This window comes from Protobothrops mucrosquamatus, unplaced genomic scaffold (genome assembly GCF_001527695.2).
Source record: "Protobothrops mucrosquamatus isolate PMUCROS unplaced genomic scaffold, P.Mucros_1.0 scaffold_215, whole genome shotgun sequence".
In the NCBI taxonomy this organism is placed as follows: Eukaryota; Metazoa; Chordata; class Lepidosauria; order Squamata; family Viperidae; genus Protobothrops; species Protobothrops mucrosquamatus.
In genome coordinates this window covers 853,533-871,793 of record NW_015386291.1, presented here as the reverse complement: position 1 = coordinate 871,793, position 18,261 = coordinate 853,533, and the positions used below count along the sequence as shown (strand labels likewise).

Here is an 18,261-nt window from a genome sequence, read left to right as displayed (position 1 = left end):
CCTTGCCTAAGAAAAGCCAAGCCAAAAAATAAAAGCACCAGAGAAGAGTTTTTTTTCCTTTTCTCCTCTATCCTCCTCCTCCTCCTCCTCCTCCTCCGCCTTGTTAATAGCTCTGAGCAGATAGCCAGGAATCACTTAACAAGAGAAACATTGTAACAAAAAGAAACTGTAAGCAGCTATTGAATTACCCACCTTGTGTAAACAATAAAGAACTGACAGGATTACCCCGGGCACACAACAAAACCCATCAGCAAACTATCTCCTTCCCTTGGGGATAGGATTAACCTTTTCCAGACCAAGCTAAGTCCAGGCTAGAAAATTAGGAAAAGAAAAGCCCTTACAAATCCCATCAAGACTTCTATAGCAGAGGTCTCCAACCTTTCCGGTCTCGCGGACCAGAGGGAAGGAGAGCAGCCTCGAAATTGTTGCGTGGCATGCGCACGTGCGCATGGGACCACACACACTGGTACGGCACTAGTAGCCCTGTTTGTGCATGGGGCATGTGCTGGCACCGTGTGCATGCACACACCTCATGACAGCTAGCAGCCCATTCACACATGCGTGAACGGGCCGCGCAAACCACCCGGACTAGCAGCGCATGCGCACACGGGCTGCTGACACCTGTTTGTGCCCATACTAGCATCCCTGTTCGTGCCCATGCACATGCACAAACGGGGCTGCAGGCGCTAGCATGAGTGGGGGAGAATGTGCACCCATGCGTGCGTGCACTGGCCAGCCATTTCTGCGGCCCGCTGTCCATGTGCCTGTGGCCCATTCCTGGGCTGCAGACCATATGTTTGGGACCTCTGTTCTATAGCACAGGAAGGGTATAAAAATTGTACCATTTACCTAGATGGGCTGCTACCTAGCCAGAACCAATTGCTGTTTCACTCAGCTTTCTGGCTTCTGAATTAAATCCACCTTCTGGCAGCTTGCTTAGCTTTGTGTCTATTTTCATGCATGCTGATGGCTTGTCCCCAACTGGAGAAACGAACCTGAGACCTTTTTATTCCAACATCATTTTACAATAATTAGAGTGTCTGCCCTAAAGAAGAAGGGAGCAGAATTAAATTAGTATGTCTATAAAGGAATAAACAGTGATGTCCAAGGCAGGGGCAAGAAGAAGCCAGACTGTTCTAAGAAGAATACTATACAAGCTTGCCCCTTTTCTATGTATATTATATATTATACACATGGCCCAAAGGGGTGGAGCTGTTGTGATTCTGTGCCAGCCAGTGGACCCAGCAGCTGAGTCCAGGGAATCAGAGGAGGAGGAGAAGGGGCCTGGAGAGCCATCAGAGTCGGAGGAAGGCTCTGATGAGCTCCAGGACTTATAATCTGATGAAGAGCCTGGCCCCTCCACTCGTGCTCAGGCTAGACCCAGCTATGCTGGGAAGCTGAGTCAGACTCTGAGGACTCACAGCTGGAAGACATCATAGACGCTCGCAAATGCAGACAGGCAACAAGAGCAGGACAGAGGGAGGCAATGGGGCGACTCCAGGGAGGAGGAGAAGGCATTGAGAAGCCACGCCTTGGGGCTGCATAATAAAAAAAGGAAGGTGTGGGCGGTGCTGGTTGCTGAAGGCAACCATTTGCAAAGGACTCAAGTTTCATGGAATCATGTTTTGTTTGTCTTGCCTGTGAACAATTCTCCATTTGAATTGTGTTCTGTTTGCCTTGGGGCAATTCTCTGTTTGCATCGTGTTTTGTTTGCCTTTGCTTTTGCAGGTCTGTACTTAATTGATAAAAGGGGTTTGTTTTCCCTGCATTTCCAGTCTACTTGTTAAAAGAGGGGTTTGTCCTTGTGAGTTAACAAGGACTCACATAGGCTGGGACGGAAAAGGAGCATACAATGCTATGTCATGATGCTTTCATTAGTCAAGTGGCAAGTTCCTATGGGTATAGAAAAAATATATTAGAAACTATATTGTCATATTGTTGTTGTTATTGTTATGTAAGGACCTACATCAGCTAAGTCACCCAAGAAAGCAGAACTCTTGTGTGGGATTGCAAAATCCCGGGGTCCTGCGCCTGCAGGATGAACTTATTCCTCTCCAGAGGAATGGACTGGTGATGTACGTTGAACACCATCAACGGACCTCGCTCAGTTAGAGAAACACACGGACAACATGTTTCTTCAGGTGAGATGGCAGGCGAGAGCCTCGAAAAGCCTCTGTGCCTCTCTTTTATTGGTCTATAAACGTCATTAGGGGATGTACAAAAAGAGGAGGGGGAAAGGGTCTTCATTACCATATATGGAGCGAGAAGCAAGAAACCAGGAGACACTAAATCATTCTTTAGCTTACGTATCAGAAACTTAGGGTCTTCAAGGCAGGCTTTTCTAGGAAATGAGACTTAAGTCAGGAAATGAAACTTAACAGAGGGGATGAGCTCATTGTATGGACAAAGAACAAAGAACTACAGGCATTTCATAGGAAATGAAACTTATGTTAGAGATGAAACCTATAGCAGTGGAAAAGTGCCCAGAGATATATTCATAGGGTATTTTGCTGATAATTGCAACACTCTTGAAACAGGCATTGTCTCAAAAGGAACTTTTATTAGGGGCTAGTGACAGCAGGGGATCAAAGTGAGATCTGAGAAACCCCCCGAAAAGCAATACATTCAAAGCAACATCCAATACTCCTCCCCCTCCCCAAGGTCCCAGTGTTAATTTGAATCCCAGCCAATCCACAGCTGGCTTTGTGTTTTGATAACCGGTCTTTTCTGCGGGCTCCTCAAGGTCTTTCTCGCTTTTGATTTCTTCTGGCTCCAAGTGCAAACTGTCTCTTAGATAAGGGAGAATTATTCCATCCACTGGGGGAAGGGCATCTCAGCAGACAGTGCAAAGCATTCCCAAGGGCTCACCCCTCCCAACAGAATGGCAGGACATAAAGAAAATAGCAAATGGGTATACATATAAAATATAGTTCTTTAGGAGCTGACATGTTGTTACACATTTCAGTTCATTGACTTTCCTTACAAGTTTGGTACTACAGTACGCTAGTGTCTCTTCTGTTGAAGGAAAAGTCTTCATCATGGTTCAGTCCAAGCTGGGAATAAACAACATGGTGACTGCTTTAGAAAGAAGGTTGCAGTTTATTGAAGAGGAGAGCCAGACAGAAAGATGGCTCTGGAAGAAAAGAGAAAGAGAGCACATGTAGGGAGTGGGTTTTTATACCCTCTGAGGCTTTTGTTTGGAGTTGTTTCCTGTTCCTGTTTGAGGCTTTGTATTTCCTGTGTCATGTGTTCTGAGCTGAGTCTGGGTGTGCCTTTTGGCATCTGTGGGTTAATCCTATTATGTCCTATCTTAGAGTTTGGGTGGGATATGTAGATTTTAGGTGTCTTTGTCTTCCTAAGCTTCTAACTGAGGGCCTCCAACCTTCCTGGATTATTTACATCTGCATTTCTATAGAGCTGGTTTCTGCTTGGGGGAGGAAGACTTGGGTTTATTAAAAAAAACTAGGCATGCATTTCTGCCTCTTTAAGATCCTTTGAGGAAATATATTTTTCTGCTCTTTTAATATTTCCTTCTCTGGGGTCTGACTTCCCACACTTCCCAAGTCCTTCAGAAAACTGATTTTGTCTCAGAAAGCTAGAGTTGCCTTACCGATAACCATTCAGACCTACTTCATAAATCTCAAAAAGCCTTGGCTTGTCTAACTGCGTATGATCAAATAAATTGCAATTATTTGCATTTGCATCTATTGTTAGCCTATATGTAGCAACTGACAAAGCAGCCAAGATGTGAAGTTTTCAGAGGAAAAACAACTAAACCTAAACCTAGCAAAGGATCTCGGAGAAACAGGCCCCTCGCCAAACTGTCAGTTAGTCCAACCAATCACCAATAAGACTGAGTGCCGTAGAACTGCCAAAGTTATAGCGCATAGCGGCGCATTGGGCTCTTCTTATTTGCAATGTAAGCCGTTTCGAGTGCTTATTGGTGAAGAAATCATAGTCAACAAAGTTGTCTCTCTATTTTTTGATAGTTCTATAGTCGTAGCTTAGACCCGACCAATGACATTTTGAACCAAAAGGCAACGAAAAGAGGGCGGAATATCTTTTATTCCTATTGCAGGACAGAAGCGTCTTTTCAGCTTTTGCGCCACCGCAACCCCGCCTCCGGCAGTGGCGTCATATAAAGTCTGACTGCAGATCTCGTTTTTGCTATGGCGGCAACTTCTGCTGCGCTCTCCCTGCGCGTGGTGGCCGAATGCGGGCAGACTAGGGCTCGTGCTTGTGAGTTGCGATTGCCTCATGGTCTCGTTGATTGCCCGGTCTTCATGCCCGTCGGCACGCAGGGAACCATGAAAGGGCTTACCGCCCTGCAGCTAGATGCGCTGGGATGCCGCCTGTGCTTAGGCAACACCTACCATCTGGGCATGCGACCTGTGAGTCTAGCCTTCCGCATAGAGTTGTACCAGGAGTCTTAGGAAGAAAACTAGAGTTTTAATGTAGTTGTCTTGGACAACATTACAGGAACCTAGTACGAGAAAGTTTTAATATATGTACTATATAACCTTTTAGCAGTATGATATGTGTCAGTGCCCAGGACATCTACAGTATTTGTTCTAGAGAAGACAACCCAAACCAGTCCTCAAATCAATTTTCTTTGATTTGGAAAATTAACGTTAGCTGTGGCTGGATTTTTCATAACGTGCACTATCAAATCATACTGTACTTTGCTTATTTATGTGTTTTACATTTTATAAAACCATTCAACTATACTTTATTAAAATCATGGTTATTCAAACCATGGCTTAATATATTCTTTGAATATATCATGTTTCTTTTGGTCTTAATCTGAGCTTCAATCTGAAATTAATGCTGAGTTATATTTATAGGATTGTTACTGATCAAATATCCCCGGGTTTTGCAACACACTGAATCATAAATTAGCTTCAGTGGCTGTATTTACATAATAAAGTAGAACCACAAATTCTGGCTGTATTTGAGCTGTTTGTTGTATAAATTCACCTATTGCAGCAGGTTTATGGTTAATTCAAGAACCATAAACCTGCTGCAATATTTGATTACTTGTATCAAAGTTAATCATGGGATAAGTATATTACATGAATAGAGAGTCATTCTCATTTTCTCACTGTACTATGAAATTGATGAAATGCAGTGATAGTAGAACTATTTAATAAATTAAAACAAGATAGAAAAAGTCAATTCCTCTATTTGCTGTTTTTTTCACACTTGGATTTGGTTTATAGTATTTATGCCTAAAAGATTGAGCAAAAACATCACTAGTTACTGAAATATCTAGTCCATACAGTTGTCAGGCGCTAAAGACCAGGTCCGCATGTGAAGGTCCAATTAAATATTGCCTCTAGACAAGATGGGCTGCACACAAATCTAATAAAAGGATTTATTTATTGCTAAATAACCTATGCATAGGAATCTTCTCAACTAACAGCACCTGCTTGGAGTTAGTTAAGGATCCATGGAATTCGGGGGATTGGATTTAGTTTGCTTGTACATAGGGATTCCAAACTGATTCCTCTTTTAACTCCATTCCCAAGTTCTGCCTCTTTTCTTACAACAGCATACCAGCAAGATACCTGTCTCTTCATCAGATTTCTGTTCTTAAATGTTGTTTTGGATTTGATCAAGTTAATTTGCCTGTTTGTACATCCTATCAGCATATGATTATGGCTTTTGTTTCCAATAACAGATACATGGATGGATTATAACTCAATTAAAGAAATAATTTGTATATTGTAGTTTCAAACACTTCATAAGTACCTTATGCTGTATCGCTTCTCTAAAGTAAAATCACTGTATTGCAACTGATTGAGTGTTTGAGAAATTACCTACCCAGGATTCGTAATAAGCATATAGCAAAGGTAACAAATAGAACCAGAAATTTCTTGGTTTCTAATTTAGCTTGATAACTACTGTATCATTTATCCCATGTAGCCTATCTGTGTTTGGCCTCTAATGCATACACAGTGATGTTATAGTGGCACAAATAACCAGAGATTTGTGTTTATTCCCTTATCCTTTTGGATTTGCATAAAATTACTTGAACACATAATGCATCTATTTTGGAATTACTTTAGTGTGATTTTTGCCAAGATTGGCAAAATATAGCTCATAATTCACAGTGGGTTAATGCAACATGCTAAGGATTTTGGCATTAGTAATGTGATGGACACTCATGATGATCTTTCATGCTGTTCCAGGGACTAGAGCTTATCAAAAAAGCCAATGGACTCCATAGCTTTATGAACTGGCCAAGAAACCTACTCACGGTGAGTATGAATGTGACTGAGGAGGTTGTCTGTACCTGGGAAATCAACCCTTTTGCTATAATTGAGCTTTGTTATAGTTAAGAAAAATAGGAAACAGTGACCTATATTGCAGGTAAGGAAGTAAAAGCAGGGTGTGAGAGATGATAAGCACATGGATGATCCACCTGCATGTGGGATTGTATTGTTCAACTATGGAAGTGCTTGATAAAGCAGATAATTCTATTGTCTTTCCAAGTGGTGAGACAATTTTTAGTACACTCGGCATCCAGTAAAAAAAAAGGAAAACAAGACTGGCAAAATTTTGTTCATCATATACAATAATCACATGAAAAGCTTATGCATTCATTAAGTGCTTGACAAATAAATAAGTATTGTGTTTTATAAATGGAGGTCTTGGGCATACACCCTGATCGTTAAAAGCATTTTTCCTTAAAAACAAGTCTCATTGCTTTCAGTGGAATTTATTTATTTATTTGCATCCTGCCTTTATTATTTTTACAAACAACTCAAGGCAGTAAACATACACAATACACCTTCCTCCTACTTTCCCCACAACAATTCTGAGGTGGTTGGACTGAGAAAGTGACTGGCTCAAGGTCACCCAGCTGGCTTTCATGGCTAAAGCAGAACTAGAACTGAGAGTCTCTGGCTTTCTAACCTGTTGCCTTAACCAGTGTATATAGAATTTCAGCCTCAGCCAATAGTTACATATATGAGCAGAGAAATCGGAATCATAGTAAGTAAATGTGAGAGGTGGGGATGGAGAGAGATTTACCCTTCATAGTAAAATGAATGGTTACATCATGTTCAGCAGAGAAAATAGGCAAAATGCACTGCTTGAAGAAAACCAACGAATGCCACAATATTTATCATTGGGATCCATTTCCAAACCCTGTTGGTACAACCAGCAATAATCCTTGCCATTGCTTTTCTTCCAGTAGTTCGGCAGCTGTTGACTCTGATTACTCAGCCAAGAGTCCTGAATCCTGTAGCCAATTTTAACTAGATGTCCAGGAACTCCAACATCTAGCACGGTCCTTGTTAATCTGGGCAATAATCGAGCCAGTATGGATTTCTGTAATTTATGTCTTACCATATTTTTTTATGGGAGAGACACTCATTATCTGACTCTTCTTATGAGACTTGTCCAGTATGGTTTAACTTCTGGCATATCTTTCATCTTCCTCAGAGCTCACAAGCCCCACAACCACATCAAGGTAGTGCTCGCTGAGAATTTATTATTGTTGTTGTTTGTCACAGTCAGCCAGATGTTCAGATTGGATTCAGCATTTTTGTCTACCTATTGAATCCTTTACAATAGGCAGATGTGGATGTTTGATGGTGTTACAGATATCATCATAGGATGTAAGCTGTTCTGAGTAAAGCTGCCATTTACAATTGACTGATGGTGAATTTGCCAAGTGGTGCTCAGCTGTTTTGGAATTGCACCCGAGGTGCCTATTACTGTTGGAACTACTTTTGCTTGCTTTTGCCACAGTCGTTCTATTTCTCTTTGCAGGTCTTTGTATTTTGTTGTCTTCTCCAGTTATAAAGTCCCCAGCAATTTAGCTTCTTCATTTTCTATGGTTTTCTCTTTTTTATGATCCCACTAGTTCTTGCCTGCAGGCAAATGATATTTCTTGCAGATTTTCCAATGCACTATTGTTGCTACTTTGTCATGGCATTGCTTGTAGTCTGGGCAGTCTTCTTGCAGTAGTTAACCAGTCTACTGTTTCTTCAGCTTCTTTGCAAAGACAGTATTTGCTATCTGTTGCTGTCTTCTCAATTCTGGTTTTGTGTGCATTTGTCCTTAAGGCTTGGTCTTTTGTAGCCATAATTAACCCCTTAATCTCTGTCTTCAACTTTCCTGCTCTTAGCTATTGCTAGGTCTTGTTGTTATCTGCTTTCCCTGCTATTTTCTTAATATAATGGCCATGTAATCATTTGTCTTCTTATGCCTCCTTTCTCTTCTTCATTTGATCTTTCTTGTAAGCCAATTTGGTCACTCTAGCACTCAGCATTTCTTCCTGGTATACTAGTTACGATGCATCGTCTTCACTGTCTTTCAGATATTCTTCCAAAGACATTTTTTCTTCTTCAACCCTCTGATGTACTTGCAGCATTCCACCAACTATTTGCCTCTGTAGGTAGAGTCGCAACATCCCTGCAAGGATGAAGGGCATGATTCATTGTCATTATTTTTTCTGGTCTTCCTATCCAGGGCCTTTAGTTCTGTTTGTGTATCCAGCTGTGTATCTAATCACCGAAATTGCTCTGGTATTGATTGCCTTGGTGGTATTTCCTCCACTGAGTTTGGCTTTTAAGATCTTCACTCTCTCTTGATGTATTTATTTGTAACCTTTTTCTTGACTTCATTGTGCTTGATGTTGTCAGCTTTGAAGATGCCTAGGTTTTTATAGTGATCATCTTCATGTAGATTCGTGATATTAGCAAACTAATAGAGTTGGGAGGAACCTTGGAGGTCTCCTAGTCCAACCCTGTGTTCAAGCAGAAGACCCTATACCATTCCAGATAAGTGGCTACCAGTCTCTTCTTAAAAACCTCCAGTGATGGAGCACCCACAACTTCTGAAGGCAAGCAGTTCCACTGGTTAATTATTCTCATGGTTAGGAAATTTCTCCTTAGTTCTAAGTTGCTTCTCTCCTTGATTAATTTCCATCCATTGTTTCTTGTCTTGTCTTCTGGTGCTTTGGAAAATAGGTTGACCTCCTCTTCTTTGTGATAGCCCCGCAAATATTGGAACATTGCTATCATGTCACCCCTAGTTCTTCTTTTCATCAGACAAACATACCCAATAGTCTGGCAGATGTTTTTGATCTTTGATAGCCATGGCCTGAGTTATACAGTATTGTTGACAGAGGAATCAGTGCAATGACAAACAGTAGTGTGATAGTGAATTTCTTTGAAATATACCTCTTTTGATATTAACCTCTCCCAGTCTCTCACCATTGACCTGCAGTGGTGTCTTCCATTGTGCCATCGATCTTTGCACAAACCTTCTGATTAATGATGATGATGAAACGTAAGTTTGAATCTTCTCAGAGAAATAGCCAGTAATGCCTTCACTTAATATTCATTTAGAATGGATTGTTTTGAGTTTTGCACTTGAACTGTTCTGCCAGCTATTCTACCCTTTGCCAGCTTTTGTTGAAGATTTCTACTATAATTCTTTTAAAGCCATAAAGATACATTAGAAATATGGGGTTAAAGGTAGTCCTCAACTTACAGCCACAATTAAGCCAAAAATTTCTGTTGGTAACCAAGGTAGTTAAGTGAGTTTTACCCCATTTTACGACCATTTTGCCACTCTTGTTAAGCAAATCACTGCAGTTGTGAAGTGAATCTTGTCATTAAGTGAATCTAGCTTCTCCCATTGACTTTGCTTGTCGCAGGCTGGCTGAGACAGTTACAAATGGTGATCGCATGCCAGTTGTCAAGTGCCCAAATTTGATCACATGACTATGGGGATGCTGCAGTCGTTGTAAATGTGAAACTGGTCATAAGTCACTTTTTCACTGTCATTGTAACGTCAAATGATCTCTAAATGAATGGTTGTTAAGTCAAGAGTTACCTATATATGTTCCTTCAATGTACTGACAACACTCAAGACGTTACTGGTTCTTTGTAATGTTTTTAACCAGTTTGGAAAATTAAAGGATTATTGTGAGATGCTATTTAGCTGTCTGCATAATGTTTAGTTGTCTGCATAATGCTATGTAATGCTGTAATATGAGGGTTTTTTTTGCCTTAACCCAACCATTAAGGTAAATAAACCACAACTTATTATTTAATGCAATTACAAATCCAGCTATTTGTAACTTATATATAAATATTGATAAAACATACCCTGGGTCAGCAAAATGCATGAACCCAGTCATTTTTATCTTACTGGTATACAAAATCCATAGTGGAAGTACGTAGCAGAATCTGGTTTAATATATTGTACTAGGCCTTAGTGTAATTTGCTTGATTTTGGTTTGGTACAATGTGTCAATGCAGCTTGTAAAATCATGACTACTACCTCCCCCTCCTCCTCTTCCCCTTCCCCTTCTCTCTCCCCCTCCTCCTTCCCTATATTCCTGCTTCCTACTTTACCCACAACAACAACCCTATAAGGTGGGTAGGGCTGAGAGAAAGTGACTGGCCTGAAGTCATCCAGCCAGCTTTCATTCCTAAAGCGGGATTGGAACTTACAGTCTCCAGTTTCTAAGCCAGAACCTTAACCACTGCAACCAAACTGGCTCTTCTTATGGAAGACATCAGGGCATTCTGCACAAAACTTCTGACTTCTTTTTTTATTTTTTTGGCTCTCAGAGCTCTCTTTGACTGTAGTGCCAAAGATAAATCATGCACTTTCCTGTCATGAGTTGGGCTGGTTAGCTTACTTTTTTGCTGGCAGGCAAGGAACTAGGTGTGTTTTTGTGGTGTCTGAGTATGTGCAGTAATGTCACTACACAAATCCCACTCTGCAGTGGCATCATGATGGAAGAGCTTGAATATTAATGTCATTGCAAGACACGGTTCCCATCCTTGTTCCATTTGCTGCAGGCACCTCAGGTTTAACACAATTTTAAAAAAATCCCTTCCTACTAGGTCAGCATGGCAGCTATACTGTCTCTGAAATATGATCAGTGAATATAAACAACGTGGTTTACTGGGCCACTATTTTCTGTCCATTTTCTCCCCCTGTCACCATCACGATCAATTCAGCTTGCTGTGAATGTTTTCTTAACAAGGGCAGTTTAAGCAGATCATATATGTGGGGCACCTTATAAGGCTGGTAGTGAACGCAGCTCATGCATGAAGGGATTTTTGTTACCATTACATGACTACTACTACTGGTTTCCTTACTTCTCAGTTCCTTTCAATGTGTCTTTTTTGCAGGATAGTGGTGGTTTTCAGATGGTATCTCTGGTGGAGTTCTCCAAGGTGACAGAGGAGGGAGTACATTTCTGTTCTCCTTATGATGGCAAGCAGATTCTGCTAACACCAGAAAAATCCATTGAAATACAGAATGCTCTTGGTAACTATAATAATAATAATATGACGCTAAAGTAATGCTTCCTTTTGTTTTATAATGGTAGTGATAGTTCCCTACTTCCATGATTGTCCATCATGTCAGACATACCTGATTAGGAATTTTTTAAGAAAACAGAACTGCAGAAAATAGTTCAGTAGCTCATAAACAGTCTACTTGACTCTATTTGCATACTTAGTCCCCATTTCTTGTTTTTCTGTTAGTGAATGATTTATCCACTGTACTCCTTTTTGATAAGAGATAATCTAATTACCATTGCCCATACACTGCTAGCCTCCCAATTAGACTGTTGCAATGGATCTGTGTGGGATTAAAGAAAGAGGTAGTAAAATTATGATTTGAAAATGTTCTCTCTGGAGTGTCCCATTGGGAGCACAGAGCACCTGCTTTTAGCTAAGCTGTTTGGCTTCTACCTATCAATTCCTTCAAATGGCTCAAGCCCTTCCTGCTTGAGGGCACTCCTTCCCCCTATGGTGTTCCTGAAAACTACATTCTGCACAGAACAGCCTTCTCTTTGTGCTGTTATAGAGAATGTGCCCTCAGAATTAGCTAGGGCTGAGGGCCAACACACTGGAATTTTCTCACCCACTATATGCATTCTACCTTTTTTTATTATGCTTTTTAAAAAAAATCTTTAAATGTGTTTTATTTGTTAGATTTTCCCTCACAGCAATCAGGTTGCCAGGTTTTTATTTGTTGTCATATATTTTCTCATTGTTTATTTTAATTCTCTTTTGAAATACTGATTTTACTACCTTAGATTTACTGTTATGATGTCATTTGGTGATATTTCGTTATACTGTAAGACAGTTTTATATTTTTTATAGTTTATTGCAGGTGTTACACAAGTGTGTTCTTAGGTTCACTTATGGTCACTCACTCACACACTCACAGCCCTGGAAACTTGCTGCACTCAAATCACTTTCAAATGAACATAGGCATGAATGGTTCTTTAAAATACACAAAGGCCCAGTAAATGTAAAATAACAGCAATTTTTTTACTGATTATAAAGTATATCTATTTGCTGGTACACACACTCTCTCTCTCATCCACAACTAGGCTGCTAGGCACTAGCCCAGCGGTTCTCAACCTATGGGTCGCGACCCCATTTGGGGTCGAACGACCATTTCACGGTCGCCAAGCAAGGCTGTCCGCCATTTTTTTCCCCCTTTTCCGGCGGGTGCCTTACTTCCCTTGAGCTGGGCCAGCTGGTGGTCGGCCTGCTCCGTATCTGCCGCTTGCCAGCTATGCCTCGGCTGGCACAGGGGGCGGAACCACGCATGCGCGGCGCTCCCGGGCAGGGAAAGTCCTCGACTTACGACCGGTTTAGTCCTCGGCTTACGACCGGTTTAGTCCTCGACTTACGACCGGTTTAGTCCTCGACTTACGACCGGTTTAGTCCTCGACTTACGACCGGTTGGGGTCGCGGCATTAAAAAGGTTGAGAACCACTGCACTAGCCAGAGGGATGGAAGCTGCCAAGTTTGGGATCCAAAAATGATTCAAAAAGTGGGCAGGCTTCAGGATCTCTTTTTATCCCCCAAAGTCCTTGTTTTGTTGGTGAGGAGGGGCTTCCCCTGCAGGCCCAACTCCTTTGTTGGTGAGACTTGTTGGTGAGCACTTGCCATGTGCTCAAGCCCAACTTTTGTCCTTTTGTTTCCTTAATGACTTGGTTCCTTTTCCTGAGGAAGCTTTTCCTGGCTTTTGTCCACCCTGTTTACATGCCTTCATCACTTTTAGGCATCCTGGCATCGGCCTAGTCTCCCAGGTTACTTGTATTTGTGTTCAATTTGATATTGATCAGTTCTTTTTTTTTTTTCTGCTGTGAACTGGCATATCTCTTTGGATCATATAGTATATAAATTACCAAAATAAATAAAATAAAATTGTAAATAGAAGGTAAAATTTCCTTTGGATGTTTACTATATATCTTCATTCCACGTTTTCTGGAATGAGGCAGAATGAGCCAGAACAAGATTTTTTTCTCCTATTTTATTGGCTTATATTTGTTTAATGACTTTCTCATTGTAGGCCTTATATGTGCCTCATAGATCAAAGAGTACAGAATATAAATTAAATATTCTTAAATTTTATCCAGGCAATTTCATCCTCCATTTCGATATTGATTGATCTTAGCTAACTTGTATTTTTTCCCCTAGGCTCTGACATTATAATGCAATTGGATGATGTGATCAGCAGCACTTTCAGTGGACCCCGTGTGGAGGATGCCATGTTAAGGTTTGAGCTGTGTCAGTCAACTCTTTTTTTATATAAGATTTTATCAATTTTTTCCATACATACAATAATAATTTTTCAACCAATGTGCTGTCTGAGTTTAAATACGCTAATACATATTTAATTCCTAATCCTTTATTCTTTCCTCTAGCCATTGGTAAAATAAGTCCCAAGTTTGATAGTATTCTGTTTCTTCTTTTTCTTTCAGTTTCATAGTCAATCTGTCCATCTCTGAGCATTCTAGTATTTTTTTTAATTATTTCTTCATCTGATGGTTTCTTTCATTTTTCCAATATTGCGCAAATATTATTCTTGCCACTGTTGTGACATGTAAAATCAAATATAGGCTTTGTTTGTTAGTCTTTTCTGGCATTATACCTAATAAAAAAAATCAGGTTTAAAATCTACATGTTCTCCCAACATATTTTCTAACCAAATATGTATCTTTTTCCAATAATTCTTTGCTTTATCACATGTCCACCAAACATGATAATACATGCCTGACTTATGTTTACATTTCCAACATCTATCTGACATATTTTAAAACATTTTTGCTAATCTTGCTGGTGGTAGATGCCATCTATAAAACATTTTATATAAATTTTCTTCATAAGAAGTTGACATTGTCAGTTTATAATTTCTTTCCCATAAATTTTGCCATTTCTCTAATTCTATATTATATCCAAAATTTTTCGCCCATCTTATCATTGTTTTTTTAACTTATTCGCTTTCCATTTCCAAAGTTAATAAAAAATTATACATTTTCTTAATTATTTTCTCATCTGAAGTTAAAGTCTTATCAAATGCCGTTTGTTCTTTATAAAATCCATACAGTTTAACATCTTTTTCATATCTAGTTTGCATTTGTAAATGTACCCACCATGACAAGTTGATACCCTGATTTTCCATTTCTTATTTAGATTTTAAATTCCCTTCAGAATTTAGGATATCTCTATATATGTCCAGATTTTTTCAAAGTCCATCAAATTTGGGTGTACAAATGCTTCCATTGTTGACAACCACCCTGGAATTTTCAAATATATTTTAGATTTTATTTTTTCCCATGTTGTTAATAATGCATTTCTTATATAATGATTTGGGAAATATTTATGAATTTTATTTTTCCCATACCATAAAAAGGCTTGCCACCCCAATTGTAAATCATGCTCCTCCAGATATAACAACCTTTTATTTCTAAGAGTTATCCATTCTTTTACCCATGTTAATACAGATGCTTGAGAATATAAAACCCACTCTGGTAAACCAAATCCTCCATTTTCCTTGGTATCTTGTAACATTTTCATCTTAATTCTAGCTTTCTTTCCTTGCCAAATAAATTTCAAAATTAATGAATTTAAATCTTCAAAAAAAAATTCTCAAGTTTTATAGGTATTGTTTGAAATAAAAATAAGATTTTCGGCAATACATTCATTTTCACTGTAGCAATTCTTCCTAGTATTGACAATTGCAATTTTTTCCATTTTTCCAAATCCAGTTTTATTTGATTCAATAATTTTGTGTAATTATCTTCTTTTATTGTTGAACATCTTGCTGTTAAATGTATACCCAAATATTTAACCTTTTTAACTATCTGTAATTCTGTTTTTTCTGACATTTGTTTTTTTTTTGTTTATCTGTAAGATTTTTAGCTATTACTTTAGTTTTTTTTCTCTTTATTTTCAATCCTGCCATTTCTCCATACTATTCTACCTTTCCCAGTAATTTAGGAATCATCTCCAAAGGTTCTTCTAAGATAAATACCAAATCATCAGCAAAACCTTGTAATTTATATGTTTCGACTTTTATTTCCAGTCCTTTAATTTCTGCATCTTGTCTGATATTTCTATTTAAGACTTCCAGAGTGAAAATGAATAACAATGGAGAGAGTGGACATCCTTGCCTTGTACCTTTTCTTATCTCAAAGCTCTCAGTATAATCTCCATTCACGATCACTTTCGCTGTTTTTTTATTGTATATTGTTTTTATCATATTTATAAAGTTCTGTCCAAAGTCCATTATTTGTAATTGCTGAGTCATAAATTGCCAGGAAACGTTATCAAATGCCTTTTGAGCATCTAGGAATATTAGTGCCAGTTGTTTCCCTGGATATAGTTCATAGTATTCTAATACGTCCATTATCACTCTTAAATTGTTTTTAATTTGTCTCTTTGGTAGAAAACCATTTTGGTCTAGATGCATAAATTCAATTAGGTATTTTTTCACTCTCTCTGCCATTTGTTGTTGTTAGTTGCGAAGTCGTGTCCGACCCATCGCAACCCCATGGACAACGTTCCTCCAGGTCTTCCTGTCCTCTACCATCTTCTGGAGTCCATTTAAGCTCACGCCTACTGCTTCAGTGACTCCATCCAGCCATCTCATTCTCTGTCATCCCCTTCTTCTATTGCCCTCAATCTTTCCCAGCATTAGTCTCTTCTCCAGTGAGTCCTTCCTTCTCATTAGGTGGCCAAAGTATTTGAGTTTCAACTTCAGGATCTGGCCTTAAAGAGCAGTCAGGGTTGATCTCTTCTAGGACTGACTGGTTTGAACGCCTTGCAGTCCAAGGGACTTGCAGGAGTCTTCTCCAGCACCATAGTTCAAAGGCCTCAATTCTTTGGCGCTCAGCCTTTCTTATGGTCCAACTTTCACATCCATACATTGCAACTGGGAAAACCATGGCTTTGACTATACGCACTTTTGTTGGCAGGGTGATGTCTCTGCTTTTTAGTATGCTGTCTAGATTTGCCATAGCTTTCCTCCCCAGGAGCAAGCGTCTTTTAATTTCTTGGCTGCAGTCCCCATCTGTGGTGATCTTGGAGCCCAGGAAGATAAAATCTGTCACTACCTCCATTTCTTTCCCATCTATTTGCCAGGAATTGAGAGGGCCGAATGCCATGATCTTGGTTTTCTTAATGTTGAGTTTCAAGTCAACTTTTGCATTCTCCTTCTTCACCCGCATCAAGAGGCTCTTTAGTTCCTCTTCACTTTCTGCCATTAGAGTGGTATCATCTGCATATCTTAAGTTGTTGATATTTCTCCCGGCAATCTTAATTCCAACTTTTGATTCATCTAGCCCTGCCTTTCTCATGATGTGCTCTGCAATATAAGTTAAATAGGCAGAGCAATAGTATACAGCCTTGCCAGACTCCTTTCCCAATTTTGAACCAATCAGTGGTTCCGTGTCCAGTTATCACTTCTTATTTAAAAAAAATATATATATTTTATTAAGTACAAAATTTAAAACATTGAACGTGGTGTATCATCCTTGACATATATCTTTGTCATTCCATACTGTACATACAAGAATAAATATTATATATTTATATGCAGCTATACATTTCTAATAGTCTTCCTCTACTTATATCCCTTCTATTGACTTCCTTCTTTTTCCCCTCCATTTTTAAAATTTATTCCAAATTAAGTAGTATTCTGTTTCCTCCTGGTTTTTTAACTCGTTAGTCATCTAAACCAATTCTGCGCAATACAAAATTTTTCTTATTAGCGCATCTCTGTTAGGCACTTTCCAATTTTGGGCAAACAAAATTCTTGCCGCCGTTATCACATGTATGATTAAATATATATCACCTTTGTTTATATATTTTTCTAATATTCCTAGTAGTAGCATCTCTGGTTTATATTGGATTTTTTGACCCGTCATTTCTGTTATCCATTTCCAAACCCTAAGCCAATAAACCTGTACTTCTTTACAAGCCCACCAAACGTGGAAAAAAGTACCCTTTTCCCTTTTACATTTCCAGCAGAGTGGTGAGTTCTGCGCACCATAACAGAAGCCCTGTCCCTGGAGTTCACCATAACAGAAGGCCTGTCCCTGGAGTTCAAATCCATACCGATGGATCATTTTGTGTCTTGCCCAACCATGAGAAACTCTATAAAAAGAGGACTCATGGAAGACGCCATCCAGCATTTACTCTCCATCAAGGCTATAGAGGAGGTCCCCCTGGATCAGGTGGGACTGGGGTATTACTCCATTCTATTTGTAGTCCCGAAGTCTTCAGGGGGATGGAGGGCAATCCTCGATCTCAAGGGACTGAATCTCCACCTTCAATACAGAAGGTTCAAAATGCAGATGCTACGGTCCATCTTAGCCAGCATAAGATGGGGGGATCTATTAACCTCTATAGATCTAAAGGAGGCTTACCTACACATTCCTATCCTCCCGAACCATCGCAGGTATCTGCGATTCTGTTACCTCAACCACCACTTTCAGTACAGGGCTCTCCCATTTGGCCTATCCTCAGCACCCAGAGTCTTCACCAAGATCCTGGCAGTGCTGGCAGCTCATTTAAGGTTAGTCCCTGTACAGGTACAGTGTTATCTGGACGACATTCTGATCTAGTCCCTGTCTGTCTCGGACGCCCAGTCGGATTTAGCCCTCACAATAAACACCCTACAGAACCACGGGTTCCTGATAAATTTCAAAAAGAGCCAGTTGACTCCCTCTACCCGCCTATTACATCTGGGCGCGGTGATAGACACAGAAGCTTGTCGCGTGTACCTATCAGAGGAGCGATGCACGAGCATCAGAGACCAGGCACTCAGAGTGCGCAGAAGCAGGACCGTGTCATTGGCCACACTTTCTCAGCTTCTGGGGAAGTTAATATCATGTATTGCAATATTACCGTGGGCCCGGTTACACGCACGGGACCTTCAGTGGTTCCTGCTCCCGTATCAGAGACAGCACACCAGCAC

At 39.9% G+C, this 18,261-nt stretch overlaps 1 protein-coding gene across 2 annotated transcripts in view; it reads left to right on the top strand.

Annotated features, from left to right (window-relative positions):
- Window positions 1-4,142: 4,142 nt before the first annotated feature.
- QTRT1 (queuine tRNA-ribosyltransferase catalytic subunit 1) overlaps window positions 4,143-18,261 on the top strand; it is an 80,167-nt gene continuing 66,048 nt past the window's right edge. For both annotated transcript variants that reach the window (XM_015827519.1, XM_015827524.1), the window contains exons 1-4: window positions 4,143-4,391; window positions 6,192-6,260; window positions 11,166-11,304; window positions 13,479-13,557. In XM_015827519.1, the coding sequence (XP_015683005.1) occupies window positions 4,170-4,391; window positions 6,192-6,260; window positions 11,166-11,304; window positions 13,479-13,557 (509 nt within the window). In that variant the 5' untranslated portion in view covers window positions 4,143-4,169. The remainder of the gene's footprint in view (window positions 4,392-6,191; window positions 6,261-11,165; window positions 11,305-13,478; window positions 13,558-18,261) is intronic.